Here is a 25,688-nt window from a genome sequence, read left to right on the forward strand (position 1 = left end):
TTTTTATAAAAGGCCTACTGGTCAACAGGAAAATAACTCTAGCTAATGTATACGCCCCCAACTCCAACCAAATCCAATGGCTTATTAAAACATTAGACATTCTCCAACTCTTCAAAGAGGGGTTGCTGATCGTAGGCGGTGACCTAAACTTAACGCTAAAACCTGGTATAGATGCTTCCAGTGGTTCCTCCCCCATATCCCAGAAATTGAGACAAAAATTTCTAAACAAACTAAACTCCCTACAGTTAGATAGATCCTTGGCGTAGCTTTTTTCCCCCCACAAAAGATTACACCTTCTTTTTGCCTCTACATAACTCATACCACCGTATAGACTATATACTTGTGCAATCCCGAGCTCTACATTTAATTAAATCTCCCCATATTGGTGAAATTTCTATTTTGGATCATGCCCCTGTTTTCATTGAAATACTTATTTCCACCCTACCTACAGCCACCATGAACTGGAGGCTAAATGAATCACTGTTTGATAATACAAAACATGTGAATAATTTAACCCCTTTACCCCCAAGGGTGGTTTGCACGTTAATGACCGGGCCAATTTTTACAATTCTGACCACTGTCCCTTTGTGAGGTTATAACTCTGGAACGCTTCAACGGATCCCAGTGATTCTGACAATGTTTTCTCGTGACATATTGTACTTCATGACAATGGTAAAAAATTTTTGATATTACCTGTGTTTATTTGTGAAAAAAACGGAAATATGGCGAAAATGTTGAAAATTTCGCAATTTTCCAACTTTGAATTTTTATGCAATTAAATCACAGAGATATGTCACACAAAATACTTAATAAGTAACATTTCCCACATGTCTACTTTACATCAGCACAATTTTGGAACCAAAATTTTTTTTTGTTAGGGAGTTATAAGGGTTAAAAGTTGACCAGCAATTTCTCATTTCTACAACACCATTTTATTTTAGGGACCACATCTCATTTGAAGTCATTTTGAGGGGTCTATATGATAGAAAATACCCAAGTGTTACACCATTCTAAAAACTACACCCCTCAAGGTGCTCAAAACCATATTCAAGAAGTTTATTAACCCTTCTGGTGCTTCACAGGAATTTTTTGAACGTTTAAATAAAAATGAACATTTAACTTTTTTTCACAAAAAATTTAATTCAGCTCCAATTTGTTTAATTTTACCAAGGGTAACAGGAGAAAATAGACCCCAAACATTGTTGTACAATTTGTCCTGAGCACGACAATACCCCACATGTGGGGGTAAACCACTGTTTGGGCGCATGGCAGAGCTCGGAAGCGAAGGAGCGCCATTTGACTTTTCAATGCAAACTTGACTGGAATTGAGATGGGACGCCATGTTTCGTTTGGAGAGCCCCTGATGTGCCTAAACATTGAAACCCCCCACAAGTGACACCATTTTGGAAAGTAGACCCCTTAAGGAACTTATCTAGATGTGTGGTGAGCACTTTGACCCACCAAGTGCTTCACAGAAGTTTATAATGTAGAACTGTAAAAATAAAAAATCATATTTTTTCACAAAAATTAACTTTCCGCCCCCAATTTTTATTTTCCCAAGGGTAAGAGAAGAAATTGGACCCCAAAAGTTGTTATACAATTTGTCCTGAGTACGCTGATACCCCATATGTGGGGGTAAACCACTGTTTGGGCGGATGGGAGAGCTCGGAAGGGAAGGAGCGCCGTTTGACTTTTCAATGCAAAATTGACAGGAATTGAGATGGGACGCCATGTTGCGTTTGGAGAGCCACTGATGTGCCTAAACATTGAAACCCCCCACAAGTGACACCATTTTGGAAAGTAGACCCCTTAAGGAACTTATCTAGATGTGTGGTGAGCACTTTGACCCACCAAGTGCTTCACAGAAGTTTATAATGTAGAACCGTAAAAATAAAAAATCATATTTTTTCACAAAAATTAACTTTCCGCCCCCAATTTTTTATTTTCCCAAGGGTAAGAGAAGAAATTGGACCCCAAAAGTTGTTGGACAATTTGTCCTGAGTACGCTGATACCCCATATGTGGGGGTAAACCACTGTTTGGGCGGATGGGAGAGCTCGGAAGGGAAGGAGCGCCGTTTGACTTTTCAATGCAAAATTGACAGGAATTGAGATGGGACGCCATGTTGCGTTTGGAGAGCCACTGATGTGCCTAAACATTGAAACCCCCCACAAGTGACACCATTTTGGAAAGTAGACCCCCTAAGGAACTTATCTAGATGTGTGGTGAGCACTTTGACCCACCAAGTGCTTCACAGAAGTTTATAATGCAGAGCCGTAAAAATAAAACAAAACATTTTTCCCACAAAAATTATTTTTTTAGCCCCCAGTTTTGTATTTTCCCGAGGGTAACAGTTGAAAGTGGACCCCAAAATTTGTTGCCCAATTTGTCCTGAGTGCGATGATACACCATATGTGGGGGGAACCACTGGTTGGGCGCATGGGAGGTTTCGGAAGGGAAGGAGTGCCATTTGAATGCAGACTTAGATGGAATGGTCTGCAGGTGTCACATTGCATTTGCAGAGCCCCTAATGTACCGAAACAGTAGAAACCCCCCACAAGTGACACCATTTTGGAAAGTAGACCCCCTAAGGAACTTATCTACATGTGTGGTGAGCACTTTGACCCACCAAGGGCTTCACAGAAGTTTATAATGGAGAGCCGTAAAAATAAAACAAAAATTTTTTCCCACAAAAATTATTTTTTAGCCCCCAGTTTTGTATTTTCCCGAGGGTAACAGGAGAAATTGGACCCCAAAATTTGTTGTCCAATTTGTTCTGAGTGCGCTGATACCCCATATGTGGGGGGAACCACTGTTTGGGCGCATGGGAGGGCTCGGAAGGGATGGAGCTCCATTTGGAATGCAGGCTTAGATGGAATGGTCTGCAGGTGTCACATTGCATTTGCAGAGCCCCTAATGTACCGAAACAGTAGAAACCCCCCACAAGTGACACCATTTTGGAAACTAGACCCCCTAACGAACTCATCTAGATGTGTTGTGAGAGCTTTGAACCCCCAAGTGTTTCACTACAGTTTGTAACGCAGAGCCGTGAAAATTGAAAAAAAAATCTTTCCCCCAAAAATTATTTTTTAGCCCCCAGTTTTGTATTTTCCCGAGGGTAAGAGGAGAAATTTGACCCCAAAAGTTGTTGTCCAATTTGTCCTGAGTACGCTGATACCCCATATGTTGGGGGGAACCACCGTTTGGGCGCATGGGAGGGCTTGGAAGGGAAGGAGTGCCATTTGGAATGCAGACTTAGATGGAATGGTCTGTAGGCGTCACATTGCGTTTGCAGAACCCCTAATGTACCTAAACAGTAGAAATCCCCGACAAGTGACTCCATATTGGAAACTAGACCCCCATGGAACTTATCTAGATGTGTTGTGAGAACTTTGAACCCCCAAGTGTTTCACTACAGTTTATAACGCAGAGCCGTGAAAATAAAAAATCTTTTTTTTCCCACAAAAATTATTTTTTAGCCTCTAGTTTTGTATTTTCCCAAGGGTAACAGGAGAAATTGGACCCCAAAAGTTGTTGTCCTATTTGTCCTGAGTACGCTGATACCCCATATGTTGGGGTAAACCCCTGTTTGGGCACACGGGAGAACTCGGAAGGGAAGGAGAACTGTTTTACTTTTTCAACGCAGAATTGGCTGGAATTGAGATCGGACGCCATGTCGCGTTTGGAGAGCCCCTGATGTGCCTAAACAGTGGAAACCCCCCAATTATAACTGAAACCCTAATCCAAACACACCCCTAACCCTAATCCCAACAGTAACCCTAACCACACCTCTAACCCTGACACACACCTAACCCTAATCCCAACCCTATTCCCAACTGTAAATGTAATCTAAACACTAACCGTAACTTTAGCCCCAACCCTAACTGTAGCCTTAACCCTAGCCCCAACCCTAACTTTAGCCCCAACCCAAACTGTAGCCCTAACCCTAACCATAGCCCTAACCCTAACTTTAGCCCCAACCCTATCTGTAGCCTTAACCATAGCCCTAACCCTAGCCCTAACCCTAGCCCTAGCCCTAACCCTAGCCCTAACCCTAACCCTAGCCCTAACCCTAGCCCTAACCCTAGCCCTAACCCTAGCCCTAGCCCTAACCCTAGCCCAAACCCTAACCCTAGCCCTAACCCTAGCCCTAACCCTAACCCTAATGGAAAAATGGAAATAAATACATTTTTTTAATTTTTCCCTAACTAAGGGGGTGATGAAGGGGGGTTTGATTTACTTTTATAGCGGATTTTTTAGCGGACTTTTATGATTGGCAGCCGTCACACACTGAAAGACGCTTTTTATTGCAAAAAATATTTTTTGCGTTACCACATTTTGAGAGCTATAATTTTTCCATATTTTGGTCCACGAGTCATGTGAGGTCTTGTTTTTTGCGGGACGAGTTGACATTTTTTATTGGTAACATTTTCGGGCACGTTACATTTTTTGATCGCTTTTTATTCCGATTTTTGCAAGGCAGAATGACCAAAAACCAGCTATTCATGAATTTCTTTTGGGGGAGGTGTTTATACCGTTCCGCGTTTGGTAAAATTGATAAAGCAGTTTTATTCTTCGGGTCAGTACGATTACAGCGACACCTCATTTATATCATTTTTTTATGTTTTGGCGCTTTTATACGATAAAAACTATTTTATAGAAAAAATAATTATTTTTGCATCGTTTTATTCTCAGGACTATAACTTTTTTTTTTTGCTGATGATGCTGTATGGCGGCTCGTTTTTTGCGGGACAAGATGACGCTTTCAGCGGTATCATGGTTATTTATATCTGTCTTTTTGATCGCGTGTTATTCCACTTTTTGTTCGGCGGTATGATAATAAAGCGTTGATTTTTGCCTCGTTTTTTTTTTTTTCTTACGGTGTTTACTGAAGGGGTTAACTAGTGGGCCAGTTTTATAGGTCGGGTCGTTACGGACGCGGCGATACTAAATATGTGTACTTTTATTGTTTTTTTTTTATTTAGATAAAGAAATGTATTTAGGGGAATAATTTTTTTTTTTTTTTTCATTATTTAGGAATATTTTTATCTTTTTTTTTTTACACATTTTGAAATTTTTTTTTTTACTTTTTACATTGTCCCAGGGGGGGACATCACAGATCAGTGATCTGACAGTGTGCACAGCACTCTGTCAGATCACTGATCTGACATGCAGCGCTGCAGGCTTCACAGTGCCTGCTCTGAGCAGGCTCTGTGAAGCCACCTCCCTCCCTGCAGGACCCGGATCCGCGGCCATCTTGGATCCGGGGCTAGAGGAAGCAGGGAGGGAGGTGAGACCCTCGCAGCAACGCGATCACATCGCGTTGCTGCGGGGGGCTCAGGGAAGCCTGCAGGGAGCCCCCTCCCTGCGGGAAGCTTCCCTATACCGCCGGCACATCGCGATCATCTTTGATCGCGGTGTGCCAGGGGTTAATGTGCCGGGGGCGGTCCGTGACCGCTCCTGGCACATAGTGCCGGATGTCAGCTGCGATAAACAGCTGACACCCGGCCGCGATCGGCGGCGCTCCCCCCGTGAGCGCCGCCGATCGCGCTGGACGTACTATCCCGTCCGTGGTCATTGGGGCCCACCCCACCTCGACGGGATAGTACGCCCCATGTCAGAAAGGGGTTAAAAACCACCATTTCACAATTTTTTGATGAGAATATTAATACTGACCAAATTACACCTATCATTTGGGAAACACATAATGCCATCCTCAGAGGGGAACTTATTTCATTAAGTTCATATATTAAAAACAGAGAGACAAAGAAATTCAGTCTCTTCTTCATCAAATTAATATATCAGAACGTACTCATAAAACCACTAGATCGATTGAGTCTCACCAGGAACTTATCTCCCTCTGCAATAAATTCAAAGACTTGTTAATCGTGAAATCAGCCAAACTGTTCATGTACTGCAGACATGTCATGGTCCAGACAGTTTCCCAGTAGGATATTATAAAAAATGTTCTGAAATTCTCCTTCCCCACCTAGTAAATCTTTTTAATTCCTTCTTTGAAGGGAAGACCCCACCTCGTAAGGCATTGGAAGCTTCCATTGCCATTATACCAAAAGAGGGGAAAGATGACAGCCTATGTAGCAACTATCATCCCATTTTGTTACTTAACACCAATCTAAAATTGTGGGCTAAGATACTGGCCTCAAGAATCAATGGAGTACTGGGTGAGAATATTTGCCTCGATCAAGTGGGCTTTGTGAAGAGTCGTGAGGGCAAAGACAACTCTGTTAAGATCCTCCACGCCATTTCTTATGCAAGGAGAACCAAAACGCCACTAATCATCCTGTCAACAGATGCCGAAAAAGTGTTTGACAGGATCAGTTGGCAACACTTGGTATGCATATTGCAAAAATGTGCTTTCCCGCCCCCTTTCATAGAAGCTATCATGTCCCTCTATGTGGACCCAACTGCCAGAGTCGGGGTGAATGGGATCTTCTCAGAGCCCTTTGAAATACGAAATGGCACTAGGCAAGGCTGTCCTCTTTCTCCCGCCCTTTTCATCATGGTAATGGAGACCCTGATAGAGAAGATAAGACAAGACACTGACATTAGAGACCTCGTAGTTGGTGTGATAGAGGTCAAAGTGGCTGCTTTCACTGATGACCTTTTACTTTTAACCACTAACCCAAAATCATCTTTTCCCAGACTTATGACTCTGTTCGCTGAATTTGGAGAAATCTCTAACTTTAAAATAAGCATGAACAAATCAGAAGCTTTAAAAACATTTCAGATATTTCAGTATTGAAAAAAAGATACTCCCTTCAATTGGCCCTTGGAAAAATTGAAATACCTCGGAATCTATTTAACGGCAGACCCTTCCTCCCTTTACAAATATAACTACTTCCCCCTCTTAGCCAACCTACAAATGGATTTAAAGAAGTATGACCTACCATATTTATCCTAGATAGGAAGGATCAACGTCATAAAATCTTACATTTTTCAAAAGATTTTTTACATCATGAACATGGTACCTATAACCCTCCCTATCTCTTTCTTCCTCTCGGTTAACCAATTGGTTTCTCAATTTGTGTGGAAACACAAAAAAAGCTAGACTTCCTCTAAAAATTCTCTCTTTGCCCAGAGGCAGGGGGGCCTCAGCCTGCATGACTTCTGCACTTACCACAAAGCAATCCACCTTGCCAGATGGATAAACTTATTAAAACCTAACCCAGATAACCTAAACACACAACTCGAACTATCTCTGATGGGGAAAGAGGCTGACCTTTACCTCTGGACACCTGTTACCCCCAAAACAAAAACTAGACAACATAACCCATAACACCTTATCTATTAGACGTGCCCTTATCCCAAACCATGTTCCATCCTGCTTTTTTCTCAATAATATTCCGCTCAAAGTCATCCCCTGGCTAACGGACCCTAACTATGAAGATGCTTTTGGACTTTGGGAATCCTTGCCTAATGTTACAATCTCCCAATTTCTGTCCAAACAGATTCCTTGCATCGACAATTGGCCGACCAATGCTGAAAAACAACCCTCCAACTTCCTTCAGAAGAGCCATATACACCACATCATGTCAAAATTCAAATCAGTTGAGAGACAATCCCCTGATTGGCTCTGGCTTGAATTTTTGGTTAGATTGAAATTACCAATTACTAGACTGGTCTCTAAATTATATGCAAACCTCCTCAAAACCCCAAGAAAATTTAAACTTCTGTATCTCTCTTCTTGGGAGACAGAGTTAAAGAGTACATTATACCCCCAAGAATATCAACAGGTACTTGCTAACTCTCACGGGTTTTCTAGATGTATCTTACTACAAGAAAATGCATTCAAAATTCTCTCTAGGTGGTACAGAACCTCGGAGTGACTGTTCCACTTAGGGCTAACGGATTCATCACTGTGTTGGAGATGCTCCCAATCCATAGGTACTTTATTACATATTTTTTGGCTTTGGATTATCACAATTCTGAACTGACATAAATAAATCTTTACATAGTATGGGTCTAATGATGTGAGATCTTACTCCCCAAGATGTCCTACTTTCCCTTCCCTCATCTACTTTTAACCAAGGAAAACACGAGTTGTTCCCCATCTTATTAGCAGCTGCTAAACACCTGATTTCTACACATTGGAGGCAAACAACTCCTCAAACATTGAAAGATTGGACCCTTAAGGTTCAAGACTTGTACCGCTTAGAAGAACTCTCTAGTTGGGAAACACGCACCCATGAGATATTTCAAACTTCTTGGCTTCCCTGGATTAAATTTTCATCCCCTCCTACCGGACTTGGATGATCTTCCCTCTGATACACATCTTTGCCTCTGTCGGAGTACTTTGCTTGACTTCTGCTTTCCCCCTCCCCTCCAGACCCTCTGAGTGTGATGCCGTGGCCGTGCCCATCACCTTGCTGTCCAGCCAATTAGCCCGATTAACCATCTATATGAGCCTCATATCCTTCCTCAAACCTCAGCAATAAAAAATTGCCAACATGAAGTTCTACCGTCACATCTCCTAGCCTTTCTTTTTTCTCTTTGGTAGTTGCTTGAATTTAAGGCTATTTTCTCTAGACCTGAATATGTTGTCCATGTTATTATACTCACTAGCTTTCCTTCAGCTAAGCCTGTATTGATAACATTTGTTCTCAAGTACATTTTAGTCTCTACCTACTGAATTCAGTACGCATTTGAGATCTGTTTGTGAGTGTATGTTTTTTTCATATTTGTCTTGTTACTTGAAAACTTAAATAGAGAATAAAAAAAAACTAAAGGTTTAAAAAGATCTGTTTTGCTGCAGAGTTGTGTGGGAGAAACGCTGCAGAGGGGGAAGAGTGTGTGGGTGGAGTGTGGGTGGAGACCGTGTGCGTGGGCAGAGACTGTGTATGTGTGCGGAGAAGATGTGTGTGTCTGCGTGTGGGTGTTTGTGTGTGTTTGTGTCTGTGGTGGTCTGCAAGTGCCTGCGGGGCTGTGTGTTTCTGTGTGTGGGGGTCTACGGGGGGGTGTGGGTGTGTGCGGGGCTGTGTGTGTGTGAGGGGCTGTGTGTGCGGATCTGTATGTAGGCAAGTATCGTCCGATGGGAATACTAGTCCCATCCGGCTTTGCCTGCTACAGTGACAGCTAGCTGGATGATGGGACAGCAGTAGTCCCATCATCCGGCTACTGTGTTCAAGTGTAAAAAACAACTCGGGACTGGAGTGTGCAGCTGCATGTATTTCTATGTAGCTGAACGCTCTGGTCCCGAGTGCTGGTGGCAGTGCCGAGTATTGAGGAGCGAGACTTGTGCGAGTTTCTCGCAAGTGTGACCCCAGCCAACACAGATTTTGTGTGTGTGTCTTTAACTCTTTATGTATCATTTTATTATGTTTATTATTAAACAGCAGACTTGGTATTATCTATCTATCTATCTATCTATAGATGTATCTATCTACCTATCTATAGATCTATATCTATCTATCTATCTAGCTATAAATCTATAGATATATCTATATATGTATCTATAGGTATAGCTATCTATCTATCATTCATCATTCTATCTATCTATCTATCTATCTATCTATCTATCTATCTAGCTGTGTGTGTAAACATTATTCTTCAATAGAGTATGTAAATGAAGAGGTTGGACAAGAAATGACATCACAATATTTTCTTTTGTTCAATAATAGATCTTTATTTAGCTTTCAAAAACTCATACAAATCTGCATGAAAAACGCATTAAAAAAATGCATCGAATCCAGACAAAAAACGCATAAAAACACACACCAAGAATGCGCGGATTTTTGGCTGCATTTTCCGGCAAGAGATGCAGATTCTGTGTGGAAAAATGCACAGGAAAATTGGCAACGTGTGCACGTAGCCTAAAAGATGAAACATCAATTTAAATGTGACTGTTTAACAAAACAATACGTCATAATTTCTAGTTCATTTTTTAACAGAATGTCAATGGCAAACTTTGTTTACTTTTTCTATGATTTATGCAATGAGTACAATATTTACCTCCAATGTGCCTTTTACCTTTTAGGCTAAGTGCACACGTTCAGGATTTCTCGCAGAAAATTCCTGAGAAAACCGGACATTTTCTGCAAGAAATCCGCAAAAAACCCACATGAGTTTTTGCCGCGATTTTGCAGCAGTTTTGACGCGTTTTTGCCGCGGTTTTGACACGTTTTTGCCGTGGTTTTTTCCGGACACTTCCCAATGCATTTAGTAATTTGAAATCCATTAATGATCATGATGCGGTTTTTACCGTGATGCGTTTTTTTCGCGGAAAAAAAAGGCAACATGTGCACAAAACATGCGGAATTCATTCTAAATGATGGGATGCTTATAGTATGCAGTTTTTTTGTGGTTTTATAGCGTTTTTATTGGGAAAAAACGTGAAAAAAACGCAAAAAAACTGCAACGTGTGCACACAGCCTTAATCCATAAAAAATGCAGTAAAGGCTTGATCACGATCACTGGTTCACTCTTCTTATCTGCATCTCAAAAACATTTCTAGAATTCGCCCTTTTCTTACTTTCGACTCTGCAAAAACTCTGTTTCATTATTAATTCTCATCTGGACTATTGTAACTCTCTACTAATCGGCCTCCCTTTTACCAAACTCCCCAGTGCTCCAATCTGTCCTGAATGCTGGTGCTAGGATCATATTTCTCACCAACCGTTACACCGATGCCTCTACCTTGTGCCAGTCATTACACTGGCTACCCATCCACTCCAGAATCCAGTACAAAACTACTACCCTCATCCACAAAGCACTCCATGGCTCAGCACCACCCTACATGTCCTCTCTGGTCGCAGTCTACCACCCTACCCGTGCCCTCCGCTCCGCTAATGACCTCAGGTTAGCATCCTCAATAATCAGAACCTCCCATTCCCGTCTCCAAGACTTTACACGTGCTGCGCCGATTCGTTAGAATGCACTACCCAGGTTAATACGATTAATCCCCACAGTTTTAAGCATGCCCTAAAAACTCATTTGTTCAGATTGGCCTACCGCTTCAACGCATTAACCTAACTATCCCTGTGTGGCCCATTAAAAAAAAAAAAAAAAAAACCTTAAACCGTAATCAGGTTCCTCGCATTATGTTCTCACACACTTTATACAGTTAATAGCCCTCTGTGTCTATACTGTTACATACTTAGGCAGTTAACTGGTTCATGCAGCTTTACATGAACACCTGAGCCTTACACCATGGCCGGTCCAAATAACTAAAGCAATTGTTACCATCCACCTCTCGTGTCTCCCCTTTTCCTCATAGTTTGTAAGCTTGCGAGCAGGGCCCTCATTCCTCTTGGTATCTATTTTGAACTGTGATTTCTGTTATGCCTATTGTCTGTACAAGTCTCCACTATAATTTGTAAAGCGCTGCAGAATATGTTGGCGCTATATAAATAAAATAATTATTAGTATTATTGTACTTTTGTACCTACAGCATGCAGTATGAGCAAAATCACGAATATGACTCAGTGGTTTTACAAAGAAATATTAAGTCATTACATTGCTTAATAGATTGAGACCTAGGTGGTTGTCTACTTTGCCATCTCCTCGCCACCTTCCAATTCTGGTTAAAATAAAGCTTACAATTTATTTTGGAACATTTCCTTGAAGACATTTTACTGATACTTCTTCCATGATAACTTGACACCAATCTGAAAATGCAATATTCTACATAAAGTAAGGTTATTACTAGTGTTGAGCGATACCGTCCGATACTTGAAAGTATCGGTATCGGATAGTATCGGCCGATACCCGAAAAATATCGGATATCGCCGATACCGATATCCGATACCAATACAAGTCAATGGGACATCAAGTATCGGAAGGTATTCTCATGGTTCCCAGGGTCTGAAGGAGAGGAAACTCTCCTTCAGGCCCTGGGATCCATAGGGATGTGTAAAATAAAGAATTAAAATAAAAAATATTGATATATTTACCTCTCCGGCGGCCCCTGAACTCAGCGCGGGTAACCGGCAGGCTTCTTTGTTCAAAATCAGCGCTTTTAGGACCTGAGAATCACGTCCCGGCTTCTGATTGGTCGCGGGCCGCCCATGTGACCGCCACGCGACCAATCACAAGCCGTGACGTCATTCGCAGGTCCTTTTTTAAAAATGAGCGCGTTAATAGCTTGCGGTGACGTCGCGGCTTGTGATTGGTCGCGTGGCCGCGACCAATCACAAGCCGCTACGTCTTTGAAAGCCATTAACGCGCTCATTTTTAAAAATGAGCGCGTTAATAGCTTGCGGTGACGTCGCGGCTCGTGATTGGTCGCGTGGCCGCGACCAATCACAAGCCGCTACGTCTTTGAAAGCCATTAACGCGCTCATTTTTAAAAATGAACGCGTTAATAGCTTGCGGTGACGTCGCGGCTTGTGATTGGTCGCGTGGCCGCGACCAATCACAAGCCGCTACGTCTTTGAAAGTCATTAACGCGCTCATTTTTAAAAATGAGCGCGTTAATAGCTTGCGGTGACGTGGCGGCTTGTGATTGGTCGCGTGGCGGTCACATGGGCGGCCCGCGACCAATCAGAAGCCGGGACGTGATTCTCAGATCCTAAAAGCGCTGATTTTGAACAACGAAGCCTGCCGGTTACCCGCGCTGAGTCCAGGGGCCGCCGGAGAGGTAAATATATCAATATTTTTTATTTTAATTCTTTATTTTACACATCTCTATGTATCCGATACCGATACCCGATACCACAAAAGTATCGGATCTCGGTATCGGAATTCCGATACCGCAAGTATCGGCCGATACCCGATACTTGCGGTATCGGAATGCTCAACACTAGTTATTACAACTCAACCTTTGCAAAGCAATTTTTTAAACCTATGATTACAGAATTCCCTGACACTTCAGTAGTGTAATAGTTTAGGCAATACCTCTAATTTTACTAAAACATCTATTGGATTGAAAGCTTAGATAGACTCTGACATTATTTTTAACATTAAAAGTCATGCTTCAATGGTCTAATGCTTGGTAAATGTGTAGAAATAAGATCTTTAAAAAACAGAAATCACTTTATTCTTCTGATGGTAGAGATGTGTTTAGAATCCATCTAAGAAATTCTGTCTTGCCAATCATTTGAATAACGCTAGACACTTATCTTGGTGAGTTTTGAATAGCTGTCATTATAAAACTTTAACTTGCTCTCTGAAATATGCCCATGGGCTTTATCAAGGTTTACAGCTGCAATTGAATTTTGAGCAATGCTACTGGAACTAAAAATGTACTATTTCACTTTCACACACCATGTCATACCATGTGCACTGAAGAACAGTGCTATGATCATTTTCTTTGGTTAACACAAGCAATGTTTTAAGCTGTCTGAGATTGATAGAATTAATATTCTTTTTTATGTAATGGAAGGGATTAGGCAAGTGAGTGATACATTTTTACATTATATGTTTAATCGATACTGAGTTTTCACAATTTGCAATGGATCTGTTTTTTCAAAAATTTGCCGGATTGTGCCTGACGGCTAAAAACTGAGGTGTGAAAGAGGCCTTAGCTGCTCCCGCGGGTAGACACAGGAACACATTTAGTTTAAGTCTCTGGGTGGTTTATTACTTCATAAACCATGAAGCCCAAAATAGAAACAAAAACACAGCCTTTCTGGACAACTGAAAATAAAAATTCCATACAAAGTCCTTCTCAGTATGGCTCCTGCCTTCTGGGACAAACACACATGGAATCTCTCTCTGGAGCTCAGCCTGGAGGCTTCCTTCCTCCAAAACAACACAGACATAAGAAAAACACTGGCTGGACATTTAACACCGTCCAAACACACCCTTAATGTGGAGATATGGTGATTAGGCATCCCACTCATCTTTGACCTACTCACCATGAAAGTCAGACCCTGTGAATGACTGATTTACACTCAGCACATATAATGCTGGAGAAAAACTTATGTCTTTCACATGATGAGGGATAACCTTTGCGACATATATCTCCACTCACATACGGTGCCAGTGATTTTGTCCCAATTTATATTGTGTGAGTTCCTATTCTATAAACATATAATATTTTTATTGACATGAATGGAGAAAGTTGCGCATTTGCAGCCATCTCCCAATTTATGGCAGTAAAAGACAAGCCACCAGTTTGGAGATTTGTGGGTCACAAATGTGGAACTTGGGTCTTTCAGATATTTTTGACATATCTAGTGCATATAACGAAAGTGCTTCAGATTGGAAAACTGCATTATAGCTGATGTTGTCTGAACCAACATAAATAGGTTTTGATCTTTGCATCATCTTTATAAATCATTTATCTAAAACTGTTCATGCGAAAATAAAAACTAATCACCACAAAAATTTTAGTGAACAGTGTTCAATTTTTGAGAAAACATATGTTAGGAGTTGAGTTCCCGTCGCTGCACAAGGGGAATCTCGAGTCGTGTCTGCTGCTGTCTCCCATTCTGCATCGGCCGCAGTGGAGCCTGCTCAGCGGATATGTCGGTCCCAGCGTCTCATTGGATCTGATACTGTGCAAAGGGTTACTGCTGCCTCTCAAGGCTCTGCTATTGTACCCTGCACTGGTCGGCGGCGAGCAGGCTTTTCTGGGACTAAGTCCTGCTTTGCACACACTGAGCATGCCCAGGGTATGATCTCTCAGTGGAGGTCTAGGGTCACATGCTCAGGTACTGCAGCGACTTCCATTGATCCTCTAGGAAGGCCCTGTACCTGATCAAGTTCTGTGGCAGCCTTCCATTGGTCCTTCTTGGAAGGTCCTATACATGCTGTAGCTATAAAAGGTTTGGATGACCGCACGGCCATGCGCTAATGTCAATTTATGTATGAGCTCAGCGCCAGTGTGGTCGTGTTTGTATGCAGTCATGGACCCAGCTGAAATAAGCCCCTAGAATGCTGGCACCTCCGGCGAGGAGTTTCATGTGAGTGGATTCAGGGCTGGCGTATAGCCATTAGAATTCCGGCTCCTCCGGAGAGGAGCTGCATGTTTGCAATTGACTGCATGACCACTAACTGCTCTACTAAGTAGCTGTGTTCCTCTGTGAGCTAAACAGGGCACAGCGTTATCTTTGCTAACAGACTCTGTGAATTAACAGAGTTTGTTTATAGTACTATATTGTACCACTATACATAGCAGCAGGTTCTTTCCTGCACGGTGGATCCCGGGTTGCTATTACTAATAAATATAAATTCGGTGCGTTCCGCCAACCCTAACAACATATCATCACATTTTGCAACTTACCTTTAAAGAAACACTCTTCATTGTGTACCATGATAATTTTTTGCTTTTTCTGACAAGCAGCTCTGTGGACTTCACAATGATTTTCATAGAATTCTCCATCTGAACCACAGACTGGTTTATAATGAGGTTTACAGTGCTCCATACATACACATTCAGCTTGACCAGTCTGTTGGTTGATTACACAGTGCCTTCCAAGACCACAGTACTTATTTTCACAAGATACACGCCCATCTACTTGACCAAAATAACCTATGAAATAAAAAAGTACAACAAATTAGCTTTGTTAAGTTCTCTTCTACAATATATTATTCTTTTTTTTTTACTTTTTCTTTATTTACAGTGCATTATGATGGGAAATTGTTTCCTAACAATATCAATCAATTAAAGAGTCTAACAAGAGCATTGGACATCTTACACACTTCATTCAACTTCATTTGTTTCATAGGTGGAAATAAGTTGTAAAGTTTCTTCACGACCATAAACTTTTTAAAGAAAACAATTGCATTCCAGTCATTGATTTAATGGTTACCTGCACACAACTGAACATGTTTTTGTGTAGCAGCAGACTTAAAAGGGCTGTGACATGAGAAAGGATACATTTAAATAAGTAGAAAATGTGTAATTGAATGTTTTTGCAATTTACAGATATTCAAAATTATGCTACGATCAAAAAATAACAACCTTTTACCTTCAGCATGTCATCATTAATTAGTTTTGTTGCATTGTGTTATGCCTTCAAGGTCAGGGACCAACGGAGACAATCACCGCAATATGGCAGCAGGTTTCACACAGTGTTAACCCCTTAGTGACAGAGCCAATTTGGTACTTAATGACCAGGCCAATTTTTACAATTCTGACTACTGTCACTTTATGAGGTTATAACTCTGGAACGCTTCAACGGATCCCGCTGATTCTGAGATTGTTTTTTCGTGACATATTGTACTTCATGTTAGTGGTAACATTTCTTCGATATTACTTGCGATTATTTATGAAAAAAACGGAAATATGGCGAAAATTTTTAAAATTTTGCAATTTTCAAACTTTGTATTTTATTCCCCTAAATCAGAGAGATATGTCACGAAAAATAGTTAATAAATAACATTTCCCACATGTCTACTTTACATCAGCACAATTTTGGAAACAAAATTTTTTTTTGTTAGGGAGTTATAAGGGTTAAAAGTTGACCAGCAATTTCTCATTTTTACAACACCATTTTTTTTAGGGACCACATCACATTTGAAGTCATTTTGAGGGGTCTATATGATAGAAAATAATGAAGTGTGACACCATTCTAAAAACTACACCCCTCAAGGTTCTCAAAACCACATTCAAGAACTTTATTAACCCTTTACGTGCTTCACAGGAACTGAAACAATGTGGAAGGAAAAAATGAACATATAACTTTTTTTTGCAAACATCTTAATTCAGAACCATTTTTTTTATTTTCACAAGTGTAAAAACAGAAACGTAACCATAAATTTTGTTATGCAATTTCTCCTGAATACGCCAATACCCCATATGTGGGGGTAAACCACTTTTTGGGCGCACCGCAGAACTTAGAAGTGAAGGAGCGCCGTTTGACTTTTTCAATGCAGAATTGGCTGGAATTGAGATCGGACGCCATGTCACGTTTAGAGAGCCCCTGATGTGCCTAAACAGTGGAAACTCCCCACAAGTGACACCATTTTGGAAACTAGACCCCTTAAGGAACTTATCTAGATGTGTGGTGAGCACTTTGAACCCCCAAGTGCTTCACAGAAGTTTATAACGTAGAGCCGTGAAAATAAAAAATCGCTTTTGTTTACACAAAAATGATCTTTTCGCCCACAAATTCTTATTTTCACAAGGGTAACAGGAGAAATTAGACCACAAAAGTTGTTGTGCGATTTCTCCTGAATACGTCGATACCCCATATGTGAGGGTAAACCACTGTTTGGGCGCACCGCAGAGCTTGGAAGTGAAGGAGCGCCGTTTTACTTTTTCAATGTTGAATTGGCTGGAATTGAGATTGGACGCCATGTCGCGTTTGGAGAGCCCCTGATGTGCCTAAACAGTGGAAACCCCCCACAAGTGACACCATTTTGGAAACTAGACCCCTTAAGGAACTTATCTAGATGTGTGGCGAGCACTTTGAACCCCCATGTGCTTCACAGAAGTTTATAACGTAGAGCCGTGAAAAAAAAAAATCGCATTTTTTCTACAAAAATGATCTTTTTGCCCACAAATTTTTATTTTCACAAGGGTAACAGGAGAAATTAGACCACAAAAGTTGTTGTGCAATTTCTCCTGAGTACGCTGATACCCAATATGTGGGGGTAAACAACTGTTAGGGCGCACCGCAGAGCTTAGAAGAGAAAGAGTGCCGTTTTACTTTTTCAATGTAGAATTGGCTGGAATTGAGATCGGACGCCATGTCGCGTTTGTAGAGCCCCTGATGTGCCCAAACAGTAGAAATCCCCCACAAGTGACCTCATTTTGGAAACTAGAGAACCTTGAATGCCCAAGTGCTTCACAGAAGTTTATAATGCAGAGCCGTGAAAATAAAAAATATTTTTTTTTCCAAAAAAAAGATTTTTTAGCCCCCAAGTTTTTATTTTCACTAGGGTGACGAGAGAAATTGGACCCCAAAAGTTGTTGTCCAATTTGTCCTGAGTATGCTGGTACCCCATATGTGGGGGTAAACCACTGTTTGGGCGCACGGCAGAGCTCGGAAGGAAGGAGCGCCGTTTTGGAATGCAGACTTTGATAGAATGGTCTGCGGGTATTATGTTGCGTTTGCAGAGCCCCTGATGTACCTAACCAGTAGAAACCCTCCACAAGTGACCCCATTTTGGAAACTAGACCCCCCAAGGAACTTATCTAGATGTGTGGTGAGAACTTTGAATGCCCAAGTGCTTCACAGAAGTTTAGAATGCAGAGTCGTGAAAATAAAAAATATTTTTTTTTCACAAAAAAGATATTGTAGCCCCCAAGTTTTTATTTTCACAAGAGTAACAAGAGAAATTGGACCCCAGAAGTTGTTGTCCAATTTATCCTGAGTACGCTGATGCCCCATATGTGGGGGTAAACCACTGTTTGGGCACACGGCAGAGCTCGGAAGGGAAGGAGCGCCTTTTTGGAATGCAGACTTTGATAGAATGGTCTGTGGGCATTATGTTGCGATTGCAGAGCCCCTGATGTACCTAAACTGTAGTAACCCCCCACAAGTGACCCCATTTTGGAAACTAGACCCCCCAAGGAACTTATCTAGATGTGTGGTGAGAACTTTGAATGCCCAATTGCTTCACAGAAGTTTAGAATGCAGAGTCGTGAAAATAAAAAATATTTTTTTTTTCACAAAAAAGATTTTGTAGCCCCCAAGTTTTTATTTTCACAAGGGTAACAAGAGAAATTGGACCCCAGAAGTTGTTGTCCAATTTATCCCGAGTACGCTGATGCCCCATATGTGGGGGTAACCCACTGTTTGGGCGCACGGCAGAGCTCAGAAGGGAGGGAGCACCATTTGACTTTTTGAGCGCAAAATTGGCTGTCGTGTTTGGAGACCCCCTGATGTACCTAAACAGTGGAAACCCCCCAATTCTAGCTCCAACCCTAACCCCAACACACCCCTAACCCTAATCCCAACCTGATCCATAATCCTAATCACTAACCCTAACCATAATCACAACCCTTACCCCAAAACAACCCTAATGTCAACCCTAACCATAACCCTAATCAAAACCCTAAATCCAACACACCCCTAATCCTAATCTCAACCCTAACCTCAAACCTAACCCTAATCCCAATACACCCCCAATCACAACCCTAACCCTAATCCCAAACCTAACCCTAATCCCAAGCGTAACCCTAATGCCAACCCTAACCCTAATACCAACCCTAATCCAAACCCTAACCCTAATCCCAGCTCTAACCCTAACTTTAGCCCCAACCCTAGCCCTAACTTTAGCCCCAACCCTAACCCTAGCCCTAAGGCTACTTTCACACTTGCGTCGTTTGGCATTCCGTCGCAATCCGTCATTTTGGACAAGAAACGGATCCTGCAAATGTGCCCGCAGGATGCGTTTTTTGCCCATAGACTTGTATTGCCGTCGGATCGTGACGGATGGCCACACGTCGCGTCCGTCGTGCACTGGATCAGTTGTGTTTTGGCGGAGCGTCGGCACAAAAAAAGTTCAATGAAACGGTTTTTTGTACGTCGCATCCGCCATTTCTGACCGCGCATGCGTGGCCGTAACTCCGCCCCCTCCTCCCCAGGACATAGATTGGGCAGCGGATGCGTTGAAAAACTACAGCTGCTGCCCACGTTGTGCACAATTTTCACAACGTGCGTCGGTATGTCGGGCCGACGCATTGCGACGGCCCCGTACCGACGTAAGTGTGAAAGAAGCCTAACCCTAAATTTAGCCCCAACCCTAACCCTAAATTTAGCCCCAACCCTAACCCTAAATTTAGCCCCAACCCTAGCCCTAACCCTAACCCTAGCCCTAACCCTACCCCTAACCCTAGCCCTAACCCTAGCCCTAACCCTAGCCCTAACCCTACCCCTACCCCTAGCCCTAACCCTACCCCTAACCCTAGCCCTAACCCTACCCCTAACCCTAACCCTACCCCTAACCCTAACCCTAACCCTACCCCTAACCCTACCCCTAACCCTACCCCTAACCCTAACCCTAATTTTAGCCCCAACTGCTGTTCTCCTGCCGGCCGGCAGATGGAGACAGATGGCGGGCGCACTGGGCATGCGTCCGCCATGTTCTTCTGCCGGCGGCCAGGAGGAGCAGCAAGAGGATCCAGGGACCTAGGTGAGTATGCTAGGGTCCCCGAATCCCCCTATTTCTCTGTCCTCTGATGTGCGATCACATCAGAGGACAGAGAATTACACTTTACTTTTTTTTTTTTTTTTTTTTTGCGGTCGCCGGTAAACAGTTAATTACCGGCGATCGCAAAACAGGGGTCGGTAATACCGACCCCGATCATGCTCTTTGGGGTCTCGGCTACCCCCGGCAGCCGAGACCCCAAAGATTTTCCCGATGCCGGCCGGCGGGCGCACTGCGCATGCGCCCGCCATTTTGAAGATGGCGGCGCCCACCGGGAGACACGAGGAGCATCGGGGGAGCTAGGTGAGTATTGGGGGGCCACCTGGGACCCCTTTTCTCTGTCCTCCGATGTGCGATCACATCGGAGGACAGAGAAATTAAAAAGAGATCGCTTTTTTTTTTTTTTTTTTGCGATCGCCGGTAAACGGTTAATTACCGGCGATCGCAAATGCGGGGAGGGTTAAAAACCACCCGAATCATGTTCTCTGGGGTCTCGGCTACCCTCGGCAGCCGAGACCCCGGAGAAAATCGGCCTCTGGGGGGCGCTATGGACTTTTTCCACAGCGCCGTTAATTAACAGCGCTGTGGTTTAAGTACCCTTAGCGGCCGCCGTTAAAAGGCGTATCGGCGGTCGCTAAGGGGTTAAGGCTAGCGGAATGCACCAAATATAAAGACAGATAGAGTATGGTGCGTTCGCAGCCCGGGGTCCACCGTGCAGAGATGGAACCTGCTGCCAAGTAACGACGGACTATATGACGGTACTCATAAGTATACACACGTGGGTTAAACTTCACCCAACGTGAAGGAAGCGATCCTGTTGCGTCACAGGACCGCGGTACCGCACATAGAGCGCGAGCAAGTAGTCAGCGAACTCAACCCCAACTAGGATTGAAGTCCGATTAGACCCTTGCTGGCACAACACCGCAACTGGGTGTGTAAGGAAAATAAATAACGATTTTAAGGCACAAGAGTGCATGCGGTGCCGCACTGACGAACGCCACTAACCACCCAGGCTTGGGTAAGGAAAGCACAGAGGAAGTGCACGGTGCCGTACTGGCGGTCACAGCAACTGGACGCTGTAATGTGTGATTCGTGCTGTAGGCTAAGTCGGGCGCTAGATAGCAACCATACACCTTCCGCGAACAGACATTCAATAGGGTAGGGGTATCCAAGGACGACTTGCACTCACAACATACACACATTAACAATTGTACACTAGCGCATGGCCGTGCGGTCATGCGCAGTTTATATAGTTGCAGCACAGGAAGTGGCCACAGAAACTTTGCCCTTCCAAGACCTGCCAAGAGAACCAATGGAATGTGCTGCAGAGCCTGAGCACATGACCCTCGATCTCCAACGGGAGATCTTGCCCTGGGCATGCTCAGTGTGTGCAGACAAGGACTTAGTCCCAGAGAAGTCCGCTCGCTGCTGACCAGCACTGACTTTAATGGCAGAAGCTGAAGGAGCAGCAGTAACTCTCTGTACAGAGTGAGACTGAGCAAGACGCTGGGACCGACGTCCCTGCTGAGCAGACTCCACTGCGGCTGGATAAGAATAAGAGACCGCAGCGGAGATGGCTCGAGATTCCCCCTGTGCAGAAGTGGGAACTCGAGACCTAACACACAGTTTGATCACAATGTTAAACTAAAAAAATCATGTTCAGTTCTGCAAATGTTTGTTTAGCCGTAGTAAATCAAAGTACGTTTTGTATGTGTGGGATTTTCTACAGCTATATTCACTTCTAAGACCAAAATTCTTTCTGAATATGTGAATCATATATGATTATTGTAAATGCATGAACATATAATTAAATGATGACTTTTTTCTACCTGTTGCCACCACTAGAACAAGTTTAAAGGTTGAAGCACATGTTTTTACAGTAGACTCTACTAAGAAATTATGTAGGGAGTTCCTAAACTACCTCTAATTGGCGGTTGAGGTCTGCCAAATTTTTTAAGTTTCCAAAATGTCTTGGAGGCTGTTGTCAGTAAAGATTTACCTCTAACTGTTATGAAGATATATTAAGAATTTAAATTAAAAACACCAATAAATATCTTGGAATTTTTTAAAAAAACCTTTTTAACCAAAATCAAAGTACTATACTCAAATCCAAAGCATTTTAAAAAGTTCCATGATTTGGATTTGCCTGTTTCAATATTTAATAACATAATAGAATGAAAAATATATATTTTCCCCTGACTTTGTTGCATATTCATCCAGCATAGCACCTAATAGCTTTCTAACAGCCTGCTGTTACACAGACATGACATATTATACTATGCTCATTTTGTATTTGCAGATAATTAACCTTGCTAGCCAGAAAAATTTGAGAAGGCTGCCTTATTTGACCGTCCGCTAATGTACCGTTGTCTTTATATGAAGAATGAAAAGAACAAAAGTCATCTGACAGTAATTATGCATGACTATTACAGAATGAGCTCAGACTGTAGTTAAACATGACTCTCACGTCAAGGTAACATCCACAACACACATTTCTAATCATTCCAACAACATTCTATCTGTGAAGCAATGCCGTAGTTTTTCTTCCTAATGCCCATTTCCGTTTACATTATACGATTTGCTATCCAAACTTTCAAGAGATTATATCTGTTCTTGAAAGCATTAAATTAGAATATACTGAGCTACCCACTTCTCATAGATTAACTTAACAAGTCTTTTCTCCAGGGCAGTTGATAAATTTGTTGCAAGGCTAAAACAGTTGCAGGTTGAATCAAGCATTTGTTTACTGATATTTTTCTAGTTATGAAAGTGATGAAAATCTTTCATATGTGAACAGTACCTTACAAGAAAAGTGTATGAGCTTTTCTAATACTCCACTTGGACAAACCCAATATTTTCCAATATGTATAGCAAAGAATCAAAATTACCCATAGTGACGAGTCCAGAAGAAAGTAATGATTGATACCATGTTTATAACAATGTACAATTCACAAATTTCTTTGCACTAGTTTTTAAACAATGTTTAAATGTTTATCAGGTCTGTTGGTGGCCAGCCATTTTCTGGTCTCTCCAGAGATCGTCAATTGGGTTTAGGTCTGGGCTATGGCTGGGTCGGTCAAGAATGGTCACAGAGTCATTCTGAAGCCATTCCTTTGTTATTTTAGCTGTGTGCTTAGGGGTCATTGTCTGGTTGGAAGGTGAACCTTTGGCCAAGTCTGAGGTCCAGAGCAGTCTGGAAGAGGTTTTCATCCAGGATATCGTTGTACTTGGCCGCATTAATGTTTCCTTCAATGACAACCAGTCATCCTGTACCTGCAGCTGAAAAACACCCCATAGCATTATGCTGCCACCACCATGTTTCACTGTTTGGATTTTATTGGTCAGGTGATGAGCAGTGCCTGGTTTTCTCCACACATACCGCTTAGAATTATCACCAAAAAGGTCTACCTGCATCATATCAGACCAAAGAATCTTATTTCTCAAAGTCTGGGTGTCCTGCATTTGTTTTTTTTAGCAAACTCTATGCAGGCTTTCATGTCTTGCACTGAGGAGAGCTTCCATTGGGCCACTCTGCCATAAAGGCCTGATTGCTGGAAGGCTGCAGTGATAGTTGACTTTGTGGACCTTTCTCTCATCTCCCTCCTGCATCTCTGGAACTCAGCCACAGTAATCTTGGGGTTCTTCTCACCAAGACTCTTCTCCCACTATTGCTCAATTTGGCTGGGCGGCCAGGTCTAGGAAGACTTCTGGTGGTCCCAAATGTCTTCCATTTAAAGATTATGGATGACACAGTGCTCTTTTGAACCTATAATACTGCAGAATTTCTGTTGTAACCTTGGCCAGATCTGTGCCTTGCCACAATTCTGTATCTGAGCTCCTCGGCCAGACCCTTTGACCTCATAATTCTTATTTGTTCTGACATGCACTGTGAGCTGTAAGGTCTTATATAGATAGGTGTGTGCTTTTCCAAATCAAGTCTTATGAGTTTAATTAAACACAGCTGGACTCAATGAACCATCTCAAGAAAATCACGAGGAAATGGACAGCATGTGACTTAAATGAGTGTCTGAGCAATGGGTCTGAATATTTATGACCATGTGTGTTAGGGCTAGCGGAACGCACCAAATAATAAGACAGATAGAGTATGGTGCGTTCGCAGCCCGGGGTCCACCGTGCAGAGATGGAACCTGCTGCCAAGTAATGACGGACTATATGGCGGTACTCATAAGTATACACACGTGGGTTAAACTTCACCCAGCGTGAATGAAGCGATCCTGTTGCGTCACAGGACCGCGGTACCGCACATAGAGTGCGAGCAAGTAGTCAGCGAACTCAACCCCAACTAGGATTGAAGTCCGATTAGACCCTTGCTGGCACAACACCGCAACTGGGTGTGTAAGGAAACTAAATAACAATATTAAGCCACAAGAGTGCATGCGGTGCCGCACTGACGAACGCCACTAACCACCCAGGCTTGGGTAAGGAAAGCACAGAGGAAGTGCACGGCGCCGTACTGGCGGTCACAGCAACTGGACGCTGTAATGTGTGATTCGTGCTGTAGGATAAGTCGGGCGCTAGATAGCAAACATACACCTTCCGCGAACAGACATTCGATAGGGTAGGGGTATCCGAGGACGACTTGCACTCACAACAAAAACACGTATGCAAATGTACACTAGCGCATGGCCGTGCGGCCATGCGCAGTTTATATAGTTGCAGCACAGGAAGTGGCCATAGAAACTTTGCCCTTCCAAGACCTGCCAAGAGGACCAATGGAATGTGCTGCAGAGCCTGAGCACATGACCCTCGATCTCCAACGGGAGATCTTGCCCTGGGCATGCTCAGTGTGTGCAGACAAGGACTTAGTCCCAGAGAAGTCCGCTCGCTGCTGACCAGCACTGGCTTTAATGGCAGAAGCTGAAGAAGCAGCAGTAACTCTCTGTACAGAGTGAGACTGAGCAAGACGCTGGGACCGATGTCCCTGCTGAGCAGACTCCACTGCGGCTGGATAAGAATGGGAGACCGCAGCGGAGATGGCTCGAGATTCCCCCTGTGCAGAAGCGGGAACTCGAGACCTAACAATGTGATATTTCAATTTTTCTTTTTTATTAAATTTGCAAAAAATTCTACATTTCTGTTTTTTCAGTCAAAATGGGATGCAGAGTGTACATTAATATGCATAAATGAACTTTTTGGAATTTACCAAATGTCTGCAATGAAACAAAGAGTGAAAAATTTGAAGGGGTCTGAATGCTTTCCATACCCACTGAAGGTGTGTAACATACAATGTTTGTCTCTCATATGACGTTTGCATGTAGCATTAACCTCTTTCTGACATCGGATGTACTAAAGTTAGGGTTAGGGTTGGGGCTAAAGTTAGGGTTTGGACTACATTTACGGTTGGGATTAGGGTTGGGATTAGGGTTAGGGGTGTGGTTAGGGTAAGAGGTGTGTTTGGGCTAGGGTTTCAGTTAGAATTGGGGGGTTTCCACTGTTTAGGCACATCAGGGGCTCTCCAAACGCGACATGGCGTCCGATCTCAATTCCAGCCAATTCTGCGTTGAAAAAGTAAAACAGTGCTCCTTCTCTTCCGAGCTCTCTCGTGCGCCCAAACAGGGGTATACCCCAACATATGGGGTATCAGCGTACTCAGGACAAATTGGACAACAACTTTTGGGGTCCAATTTCTCTTGTTACCCTTAGGAAAATACAAAACTGGAGGCTAAA

General features: G+C 42.8%; 1 protein-coding gene across 4 annotated transcripts in view; it reads right to left on the reverse strand.

Annotated features, from left to right (window-relative positions):
• FSTL5 (follistatin like 5) overlaps window positions 1–25,688 on the reverse strand; it is a 1,350,822-nt gene that overhangs the window by 789,826 nt on the left and 535,308 nt on the right. For all 4 annotated transcript variants that reach the window (XM_069744171.1, XM_069744169.1, XM_069744172.1 and 1 more), the window contains one exon: window positions 15,184–15,432. In XM_069744171.1, coding sequence (XP_069600272.1) covers window positions 15,184–15,432 — 249 coding nt within the window. The remainder of the gene's footprint in view (window positions 1–15,183; window positions 15,433–25,688) is intronic.

This window comes from Ranitomeya imitator, chromosome 1, assembly GCF_032444005.1.
Source record: "Ranitomeya imitator isolate aRanImi1 chromosome 1, aRanImi1.pri, whole genome shotgun sequence".
NCBI classification, from domain to species: Eukaryota; Metazoa; Chordata; class Amphibia; order Anura; family Dendrobatidae; genus Ranitomeya; species Ranitomeya imitator.